This window comes from Gopherus evgoodei, chromosome 9 (assembly GCF_007399415.2).
Source record: "Gopherus evgoodei ecotype Sinaloan lineage chromosome 9, rGopEvg1_v1.p, whole genome shotgun sequence".
In the NCBI taxonomy this organism is placed as follows: Eukaryota; Metazoa; Chordata; order Testudines; family Testudinidae; genus Gopherus; species Gopherus evgoodei.
The window spans coordinates 65,305,269-65,315,879 of record NC_044330.1 but is presented as its reverse complement, the minus strand read 5'-3'; the positions used below and the strand labels follow the sequence as shown (position 1 = coordinate 65,315,879).

Genomic DNA, 10,611 nt, shown 5'->3' with positions numbered 1-10,611 from the left:
TTCAAGTATCAGGGGATAGCCGTGTTAGTCTGTATCCACAAAAACGAGGGGTCCGGGGACACCTTAAAGACTAACTGATTTATTTGGGCATAAGCTTTCATGGGTAAAAAACCCATTTCTGAAGAGTGCATCTGAAGAAGTGGTTTTTTTACCCACGACAGCTTATGCCCAAATAAATCTATTAGTCTTTAAGGTGCCTCTGGACTCCTTGTTTTTTTTTGTGGATCAAGTGCTGAAAACAAACACAGAAGACTGGGAAGTGTCTGTCTGCTGCATTCCTCATTCCCGTGGACAAGCCCAGGATCAGGGCCTTACCCTGCTTCCTTCCCTGCACCACACTCAGTTGGTGACCCCTCCAGCAACTGAAGGGGCTCCCTATGGACATGGAGAACCAAGATCAACACAAAAGAGAACAGTCGTTCAGGGAGAAGTATATTCTGTTGAGCCATTTCCCTGCAACCCAGGGGGTCGTTTTTCTCCAGGAGATGGGGAGGGAATGGTATTTGTTACCCCATTTTCTATCCTTCCTTTTGGGGAGGCCAGAGGGGTGGCACTGCTGAGCCACCTCTGGGGAATGACTGAGCTCTTGCCTGTCCACAGGAGCCTGCAGCCACCCCTGGCCCCATCTTCCCCAGGTGCGCTCTCTCTCTTGCTCCCAGGGAGCTATGGGGCTAGTGGAGCACCACCAACTTTTCACAGGCTGATCTCAAACCCAGCAGACTAGGGTGCAGAGTGAGGAACTCTCACAGGGATGCTCACATCCCATTGCCGGAGATTCCCCTGCCTTCCCACGTGCTGAGCATAAGCCAATCTCACTTTAGGGACTGCCTTTACCTGCCCTTGCACCTTGTCTCATCATTCCCACCCCTTCACTGCAGGTATGAAACACCCACTGCAGGGAACTAGTGCTTAATTTGTGCCAGGGCTTGCCAGGACTGAACCCTGGCAGCTCTGGGTCTGGCAGTTCAGAGCCCTGGCACCTCTAGTCTTGGTGAATCAGTTATGAAAATAAAAAAATTGCTTGAGCCCCAGCACCTGTTTCATTACCAATTAAACACTGCAGGGAGCCCTGCCTGGGGAGCGCTGTACCCCCAGCCTGCCAAGGTGAAGATGATGAGACGGGACCAGAAGGGGAGGATCAGTTCCTCTCTGTGTGTATGGGGGGGGTCAGAATTTGACGCCTACAGAGAACGCAGGGAAATGTTGATTCGGGAGCCCTGTGGGCTCGGGGTGGGGCAGGGGACACACACCTAAGGGGTAAGGAGTTCGAAAAACTGAGGCCTAGGCCAGAGGTCCCCTGGCCGGATGGGGCTCCTCTCGCAGGCCGGGTCCTGGGGTCCCCAGCTCGGGTCGCTCGAGGTCCTTGCGCAGGGCGGGGCGGGCGCGCAGCGGGCCGCGCTCAGGCTCTCCAGCGCCCCAGGACGGGCGGGGTCGGGCTGGCCGCGCCCCCCTCGGTGCGGTGGGTGCTGGAGCGAGCAGGGGAGGCCCCTCGCCAGCCTCCGCGGCCACATGACCGGGCGGGCCGGGAGCCAGGCGCACGGCTCGGCTACAAATGCAGCCCCCGGCGCGAGCGGGTGCATTCGTCGCCGCCGCTGCCTGGCAGAGCCCGGCCCCTCCCCGCCAAGCGACGCGCCCGTCTGCAGCCCCGGTCCCACTATGAGCGTGCGGCGCTGGCTGCTGGCGCTGCTGTTGCTCTGGCTCGGCCTGAGCGCGGGCTCCGGAGGTGAGTGCGCCGGGGCCGGGTGCCCGCTGTCAGGGCCGGCCGCAGCCCCCGGTTGGCCCGGCCCGGCTCGGCACTTGTTGCACAGGTCGGGCACGGGTAGCGGCTGGCGCTGGGCTGCGGGGAGCTGCCCCTCTCCTGGGCGCCGGGACACCTGTGGCAGGCAGCGGGTCGTACCAGCCCTGGCCGCGCTCAGCTCCTGGCCTCGGGGCCCGGGGCTCTGCGTCCTGCTTCTCCTTGCGGCCGAGGGCTGTGATGGGCACCGTTCTGCCCAGCCTCTCCCCGGCCCCACAGTGCCAGCCGCGCCATGTCCGCTCTCATACCCAGCTGGATCTGCTCAGTTAACGGGCATGGCCGTGTGTCTGACTAACCCGCAGCAAAGCAGCTCCCCTGCCAGGCTTCCTGAAGGGCGATGGGGCGCATGGACGTGCTGTCGCTGGTGTGGAGCCAGAAGAGTACATAGTAGGGCCGGGGGGGTGAACAGGGGGTTGTCTGTGCAGGGATGGGAGTGTGGGATGACGGCACTGTGCCTCCCCAGCAGGCTGCCCCGACCTTGGCAGTACCCTCTCCTTAAGGGGCAGGCCTGACCTGGGCCCTTGCCTCAGCCCATGCCCCCGATGATCCTGCAGGGCAGGAGGGGACCTGTTGCAAGAACAGACTTGCCAAAAGAGTTAACTTTCTGTGCAGGAGCCAGCACCGGTGACAGACGCTGACTCCCTCTGCAAGGGGAAGGCAGGAGCAGATGAGTGGTTTGGCTTCAACAGCTCTGTTTAATTGGTGAATGTGTCTGGTCAGGAAAGTGAGGAGATAATAGCTGTGGCTTGAGGTTGGACTAGCATGGGGCTTGCTGTGCACGCTTCCTGCAGAAAGCTGCAGAGATGGCTCCGTCGTGACCACAGCACCCTCCCCCCAGCAGTCTGGCCTTTGGCCCCCAGCCCTTCCCCACAGCTCCCTGGCATTCTATTCCCTGCAGCAGTGACTCCTAATTATCTGGCAGTGTGTGTTGGCTTTGTGATGTGGCTACACTGCACTGCTGGGGACTAGCTGGGGTCCACAAACACAGATCGTTTGGGACTTAATGCAGCTCTTTGGAGCCACAGGCTCATGGTTTAAACATAGCAGCACAAAGGCTAAACTTACAAGGCAATGACAGGGTGTGTGTTTATCCCAGTGTCATGGGGAAGGAAAAGAGCTTCCAGATCACATGGGGTTAAATGGCATTGCAGATAGCTGTGGAGTCTCAGTCTGATCTAGAGAAACTGCTTAGTGTGCCCTTGAGCCTGCTGAGGCAGAAGGGGAGAGAACACCTGATGCTGAGTGTCAACGGATCCCAGGAGAGCTGCCCACAGTGACTCCCAGCCAAGATCAGCTCAGTACGTCTGCTATTGGCACAGCTAGAGGGCTGGCCCCCTTTGGCCTTGGCTAATGTAACCTCTGCCGGTAGCCCACAGGTGCCAGTTTGATCCTTGGTGGTTGTAATGGGAAGGATGCCCATATGGTGATACTAGCTGCCAGACTGGCACCTGCCCAGCTGCATCTGCTGTAGTGGCTGCCACTTACCAGGTGCCACTGGGCTTGTTCAAGTAGGCAGGAAGCTTGTTCCCAGATCCCTGGCATCAGGGTGGAGGTGTGTTTTCACAGTGTGCAAAGGGCGTCTAATGCCCATTTTTGTATCCTTCCTATTCACAGTTGCTCCCTATCTTCCTTCCATTGTTCTGGTGCTGTCTGAAATTCTCTCCCAGTTCTTACCTCCTGCCCTGCTGGAACAGTGAAGGGCGCACCTGGGGAATGCATGGAGCAGAAGCCTGCTGTGCTCCAAACACTGGCACCGTCAGACTGTGGCAGATTTTGTATGTAGCTAATGAGATGCTCAAAAGAAAAACAGGTGCTTCTAAGCAGTGCTGGTGCTGGTGAAAGGTGTCTGAGTGACAGCCCTGGAGTCTGAAAGCTTCTGTGTGCACAGAACAAGTGGACAGGCAGCAGCAGTGCCAGCATCCAAGAGCAGCAGGAGGAGGCATGGAAAAGGTGGCCAGCTGCAAGGGGTTCTTGTGTGAGGTGCCCAATACAGAGCAGCCTGGGAATTGGTAGGCAGGTGGAGAGCTGTGGTCATAGAGTCTGGCCCAATGCCTTGGAACCCCAAACAGGAGGGGATTTCCAGCCCCACACAAGCTATAGACCGGCACCTTGTGAGTGGGGTGAAAGGATTGTTTCCTCACCATGAGCTGTGCTGTAGGGCTGAGACTGCTGCTGCAGACTGTGCCTCCATGAGGGGAAAACACCACAGCTGCGCCAGAGGTTTCAGTGCCAGCGCAATGGTCCTGTCCTTGCAGGTGCCACCTCAGTGAGGGGTTCCAGACTGCAGCGTTGAGGGGAGGGGGCTTCAGCAGCAGCAGGGTTGTGCTGAACAGTGCAATGGCCACAGCCACAGGGTCTCTGCTCTTTTCGATCCTGGGCCTCAAGCTGCAGCCAGGAAAAGCCATGAAGGCAAAGGAGGGGGGTCGGGCCAGGGAGTCATGCTATACCCTTAAGTAGCAAGTGTCTGGGTAAGGGGGGCTGGGGTCTCATGCTCTAGTTACTGTGGACTGGCCCTGTGGCTCTGGAGCTGGTGAATCTCCCTAGCCGAGCACTGTGTGCTGCCCAGCAGAGGGGAGGGAGCCTGCCCAGTGATGCTAAACCAGAGCACCTCAGATGTTCTAGCGGGGCAGGGGCTGGCCCTGGCAGTGGAGACGCAGGCAATGCCAGCGTGGCCCTGGCTGGCATGCAGGGCAGAATGCGCAAAGCTAGCCTGGGGGCTAATCAACACCTCACTGATGGAACCTTGTTGACAGGAATTGTAGGCTCTTCCTTCCCCCTCTGTCCAGCAGACAAAGCGCTCTTCATGGTGATAACAAACCACATCCTGTCAGAACCACTGGCTGGAGAGCCCAGCAAAACAACACCACATGGACAGGGCAGAGCATCTCAGCCGCGGGAGCTTGTGTGCCGCCCGGCAACCAGAGGGGCTGGAGCCTGGGACCAGGCCAGGGCTTGGGAGCCCACCCCCATCATTTTCTCTGCCTCAGGCACAGAACCATGGCACCAGTGACCTTCTGGAGATGTGGCTGTGGGGAGCCCTGGCCTCCAGATCCCCTTTCTGGCTAAGGCTGACCAGGCTGCATTCATATGACTGTAATGGGGAGGGGTATCCCTGCACAGGGGAGGGCAGCTTACCCCACCTTCTCCCTGCCCCAGATCAAGTGCCAAGGTGAGCTATCTAGGGGGTAGGGGGCAGCATTGTAATGGGATCATCCAAGGGCCCACCCCAGCCTGCATCACAGCCCAGGACCTCTTGCAGACTAGTTGCTATGTGACTCCCCAGGGGATTAGGGGCAACCCAGAGCCCTGGTGCCTGGGAGGGAACAGACTTCTGGAATTCAGGGCATTTCTCACTGGATTAATCAGTTTCCCAGCGTGGTGGAATGGTACAGAGGAATAATGGGGGTGGGGGGGGGTGCGCCCCCATCCCAGCTCCAACACCAGGTGTCATTGGTATAGATGCAGACTCCACCCCACAGGGTCTTCTGAGACCCTGCGGGTCAAAGAGTGCAGGGAATGGCAACGTGTGTGAGGTGGGGCACAGCCCATGCGAGTGGCCTGTAGGGTGGGCAGTATGTGGTGCATGTACATGGAGGATGCATGTTTGTACTCCACACTGTGAGCGAGTGAGTGTGCAGTGATGGAAGCAGGCACAGCTGCTCTGTGGGGCTGTGTGTGCAGTTAGATATGTGGAGTTCTCAGGGAGGCTGCCCCAAAGCCTGGTGTCTGCGTGCGGAGGAGTGGTGGCTCATGGTTACTGGCTGGGGGTGGCTATGTGCGGGGCAGGAGAGTGGAATGCAGAGCCTGTGACTGTGAGCATGGGCTGAGGCTGCTATTTGATCCAGGGATATCAGGAGCCCTGGCTGCTGGCATGAACTATCCCCACTTGCCAGAGAATTCCCCATGGCATCATGCCAAGGTCTGTAAGTGACCTGGCCAAGTCACTCCAGGAAGCACTCCACAGCCTAATGGCTCCTGCTGGGGGTAATCCAGGAAACCAGCTGCATACTCTGGGCCCATTTCCATCACCACTCTGTGCACCTTGCCTTGGGCAAGGGAGAGGTCTGGCTGGGATGCTGACACCCAGCAGGGATGTGCTGCCTGTCAGTGACCCTGGAACCACAGCCTGGGCTGAGAAGGCCCGAGGGGCTAGCCTGGAAGCGAGAGCCGATAGCCCAGGAGGCTTCCAGCCAGAGGCAGCAAATCCAGCCACTGAATCCAGAGAGAGTGAAGAGTGCAAAGTAACCAATTCCTGGCAATGGCTCTGAGAGCAGGGGACTAGTTACTAGCCACTGGCATTCCCTGTCTTATCCTGTGCCTGAACCCAGAGCAGTGTCTAGACTGCCCTGGGGGTAGGAGTCTGCTGAGGGGGTTCCCTAGAGGGGCTTCCCTCCTTCCCAGGTTACTCTGCAGAAGACTGGGAGGCTGCTCTCTGCAGCTGGGTGCCCTGGGCTCTGCCCCTGCTTAGAGTAAGCTGGCTGAGGGAGTGGGCTGAGATGCAGCACTGGGTTTTCTGCTATAGCCCAATGTTTAACCTGTGGTGGGGGCTGAATTCCCACCCTGGCTGGAGAGGGACCGTGCCTGGGGTGGCCATTGGCTCTTCCCATAGGAGTCTCCCTGCCTTTGTGGCACTGGGCAGGATGCAAAGGCCGGGAGAAGAGGAGGAAATGCAGCAGGTCCCTCTCCCTGCTGGTGGGAGAAGCACCAGGAAGTGGTGACCTGCTCTGCTGTGCTTGGGCCAGGTTTAGTGTGCAGCCAGTAATGGTGGGGGGAGGAGAACCTCAGCAGAGCCTAACTGTCCCAAGGAGGGCTGGAGTCCTAGAAGGGGATTTCCAAGAATATCTCCCCAGCCCTGCCACAAGATGCATCCTCAGGAGGAAGGAAATGAATTGGCCTCAGTGAGGGGCTTCAGTTGATCCCAGCCCACCCCTGAGCAAAGGAGCTGAGCTCACTTTCCTTCCCCAGAGGAGAGTCCCTCTGGCAGGCAGCTGGGGAAGGAAGCCCAGCAGGGCGTGACACAGAGCCAAATCTGGGAGGGGCTAGCCCTTCCCACCCTCCATAGAAACAGCCCCTGGCTTTGCCCATCCCACCCTGAGTGGGGTGGGAGGGAGAGGAGGCCTCTTCACACAGACATATGGACAGTCTGTGCTGGGATGGCTCCAGGCAGGTCCTTCCATGATAAATGCACCAGGAAAAGGTTCAGAAGAGGGCAGCAAAATTAGGGGTTTGAAACAGCTTCTATCTGAGGAGGATTAATAAGATTGGGACTGTTCAGCTTGGAAAAGAGATGCCTAAGGGGGGATATGACTGGAGTCTATAAAATCATGACAGGTGTGGAGAAAGTAGATAAGGAAGTGTTATTTATGCCTTCTCATAACACAAGAACTAGGGGCCACCAAATGAAATTAACAGGCAGCAAGTTTAAAACAAAAGGAAGTATTTCTTCACACAATGCACAGTCAACCTGTGGAACTCTTTGCCAGAGGATGTTGTGAAGGCCAAGACTATAACAGGGTTCAAAAAGGAACTAGATAAATTCATGGAGGATAGGTCCATCAGTGGCTATTAGCCAGGATGGGCAGGGATGGTGTTCCTACCCTCTGTTTGCCAGAAGTTGGGAGTAGATGACAGGGGATGGATCACTTGGTGATGACCTGTTCTGTTCATTCCCTCTGGGATACCTGGCATTGGCCACAGTCGGAAGACAGGATACTGGTGTAGATGGACTTTTGGTCTGACCCAGTATGGGTCTTATGTTCTTATGTTCAGCAAGGCAAAATGTAGGATCTGAAAACCAAGAGTTGGGGCAGGATTGGGGGGTTCTGAATAAGGGGTTCAGAAACCACTGAGCTCTGGGAGGCTGTAGCCCTGGGACATGCCAGGGCTGCTGTGTGACTTGATGGGCTTTGTGGGCAGGGGCCTCTGGCACTAACATACTTCCTCTGTCCCCAGCACCATTGGCCGAGGCGCCGGATGGCAGAGACCTGGAGAAAGGAAACATCCGGAACCTGGTGCACCCCAAGGGAGTGCGGAATGGAGCAGGACACCGGCAGAATGGCTGGAGAAAGTCCCGGCGTCCAAGACCTCGTCTCTCCCACAAGGGCCCCATGCCTTTCTAGCACAGGTAATGGGTCTTTCCATGGGAAGATGGGGGGAGCCACGTGGGACCAGCCCAGCACAGTGTGACAGGGCATGTCTGGGGAGGTGCAGGCATGTGGGGAAGCACCACGGCTGAGAGAGCAATCCCAACAGAGTACAGGTGCTCTAGGCACGGGCCTCATCCTAGCCCTCTGACACCGAACACCTGTCCTGGGGGTGGGGACCGTGCTCGGAGCTGCTGTCCATAGAGCAGATGTGAACAGAGTCCATCCCAAGTGGGTGCAATGCTTCGGTCCAGCTGCTCATAGCTACCAAGGTCTGCACTAGAGGCGGTGGGGTCCCCTGAGATTATCCTGGAGGCCATAGCTTCTTTAGTATCTGCAGTTGGGGGTTAGAGGGCTCCCCCAGGACCATTCGCTTGGTTATAGAATAGAAAGCCAGATGTGATTTTTCTGCACTCCTCAGAATGGGCTCTGAGGGCAGCCTCTTAAGCAGGAGGAGAGCCTGGGTTTCTCTTTATTGGAAAGATGCAGGAGGGAGCTGTGTGGGCTGAATTGGGTGCTGGGGGGAGAGGTCAGTCTCCCAGTGGGGGCTGTGGCCTCCCCTGACTTGTCTCCTTGCCTCTGTTCACTTGCAGGGTTGCTGTTGGCCCCCTGAAGGCCCGTTCCCATTGTCCTCTCTGTTTTATAGACTGGTTTGCTTGTCATGGAGCCCTGAGTGCGGCGCTCCTGCCTGCTGAGGTGGGCAGGCTCCTCCTGTCCGCCAGCCTGTCATGCAGCCACCCTGGATGGAGCTGTCAGCACTTTGACCCCCCTCACATACAGAGACACAGACCCGCATATGCGCAGCAGGCATCTCCGCACCTTGTCTCTGCAGACCCGGCACCCAAGGTGGGTGCAGCTGCTGGCATCTTTCCAGTTTCCCTGCTGATGGCTGGGGTGGATCCCCGCCTCTTTCCAGCCCTTAGCAGAGGGGACAGTGCCCAGGGCTCACCTTGACCTAGCCAGCCTCATAGTCCTCCTGAGTGGGCCCCTAACATAGCTCAGGACTGAAAGGGTGCTTGGCTGCCAACTCCCTCTGTCCCCTTGACTGTCTTTCTCTCACAGAAGCAGCAGGATCGCAGACTCCTGTGCATGGGGATCTCTGGGCTGAGGGGATTGGGCTGGGTTGCCCTTGCTCCCTTGGTGTTTCCATGGGGCGAGGAGGAGGAGCACTGCTGTAATGATCCTGCCTGATCTCATTGCTGCCCTGGCTTCTTGTTAGCCTGCCAAGAGGCTGAGCAAAGAGCACGTAGCTCCAGTGCAGCTGTGACGGGGGTCATGCTAGGGGCTGGGAGCTGTGGCTGGTATGAGAAGGCCACTGGGGCTGAGAAGCACAAGGGGAGAAACTATTCTTCTGACTTCCCTAGGCAATCCCCCATTAGTCCTGTCCCCTCCACTCCCTAGAGAGCTGAGCACCTCATCTGCAAGCGTATAAGGTGGTGTTCGGCTTGGGGGGGTCTATTTATTCTTTGTGGTGCTAAACCTGCACAGGGCCTCTTCAATGTCTTTGAACACCTCGCACCTTCCTCCATGGGAGATAAACCGGTCCAGTGCGTGGTGCTGTAGAGACGGCCTGGTGCCCTGGCCGTTGCTCTGCAATGACTCTCGCAACTGCCCCTCTGCGGGGCTGCTGGGTCCAGAGGATCTTGTACAGCATGGCCACACCCAATCCCGCCCCACATGACTGTCTCTCCATCCCCATCCTGCAGTCTGTTTTGCTGTGCATATGGCGAGGACAGCACATACCCAGCGAGAGCTGGAGGAGGGAGTGAAGGAGCAGCCCTTGGAAGAGGGGCTTTCCTAGGTGTGGGGGCTAGGATCTGAGCCTGGGAGGCCTGCTGCGTTGGAGTGCCCCTGGTACTGCAATGGTGCTATGACACAGGCCCTGGGAGCGCCCTCTCCTGGCAGGGTGCAGGGAGGGGTGGGATCTGGCATCTGCGCTGGCTAGTCTGGCAGGGAGCTCCTTTCCCCCACGCTTCTGCGCCAGGGGTTTCCCCTTGTGGATCTTGGCTCCAATCACACTGAAGTCACTGGAGGGCCAGCTGTGGGGAGCACACCCCTCCCCAGCACTGAGCCATGGTGCCAGCACAGCTCCATGGGGTGAGGGGCACCGACTGGGTAGGCAGAGCTGGCTCTTGTGTAATATTTCAGTTGTCTGTCAGTGATTCTTGTATAAAATACTAATTTATACCAAATGGGGATGCCTTACTCCAGACAAACCTGTTCCCTGTTGGTCACTGTTTTCTGCATCTGTAAAGATTGGTCTGTGTAAATGTCTTTCTAATAAAGTTATGATGACAATAAACCCTTATTTTAGGAGGTCCAGACACTGTTTGTTCCCTTCTCCCTTGGGATGGGGATATGTGTGATCCTGGGTGTGTCAGCCCCCAGCTTAGCCTGGACACTGCAGAGCACCCCCAGGGCTTCCTGGCTGTAGCTTGCAAAGGACTTTCCCCAAGTCAGTCAGGACCATTCCCTGGTCGCACAATGGGAAGCTGCATGGGACCACGCCTGGAAGGAATGGAGTAGTGAGGGGCAGTTAGGTTCTGATCAGTGGGCAGTAGTGAGCAGCTCTAGGGTGGTGGAATGTAACTGGGGCCCTGCCCAGTGCAGGAGACTGTCTGTCCCATCCCTTTAGTCCCCTCCCAGGATTTACTGTTGTTGAGCTCATTGGCA

At 57.4% G+C, this 10,611-nt stretch overlaps 1 protein-coding gene across 2 annotated transcripts; it reads left to right on the top strand.

Annotated features, from left to right (window-relative positions):
* Positions 1 to 1,509: 1,509 nt before the first annotated feature.
* APLN (apelin) lies at positions 1,510 to 10,246 on the top strand. 2 transcript variants are annotated; one of them, XM_030575854.1, is made up of 3 exons: positions 1,510 to 1,723; positions 7,748 to 7,919; positions 8,585 to 10,246. In XM_030575854.1, the coding sequence occupies exons 1-2, from the start codon at positions 1,510 to 1,512 to the stop codon at positions 7,912 to 7,914; spliced, it is 381 nt and encodes a 126-aa protein (XP_030431714.1). In that variant the 3' UTR covers positions 7,915 to 7,919; positions 8,585 to 10,246. The 2 variants fall into 2 exon arrangements, with proteins under 2 accessions (XP_030431714.1, XP_030431713.1); XM_030575853.1 differs by having other exon boundaries at positions 8,532 to 10,246.
* The last annotated feature ends 365 nt before the right edge of the window (positions 10,247 to 10,611 follow it).

Bases quoted from the DNA above. Each gene is read 5' to 3' on its own strand.
- APLN (XM_030575854.1), top strand. From the start codon at position 1,510: ATGACCGGGCGGGCCGGGAGCCAGGCGCACGGCTCGGCTACAAATGCA. The intron at 1,724-7,747 runs GTGAGTGCGCCG...CTCTGTCCCCAG, and splicing joins CCTGAGCGCGGGCTCCGGAG to CACCATTGGCCGAGGCGCCG.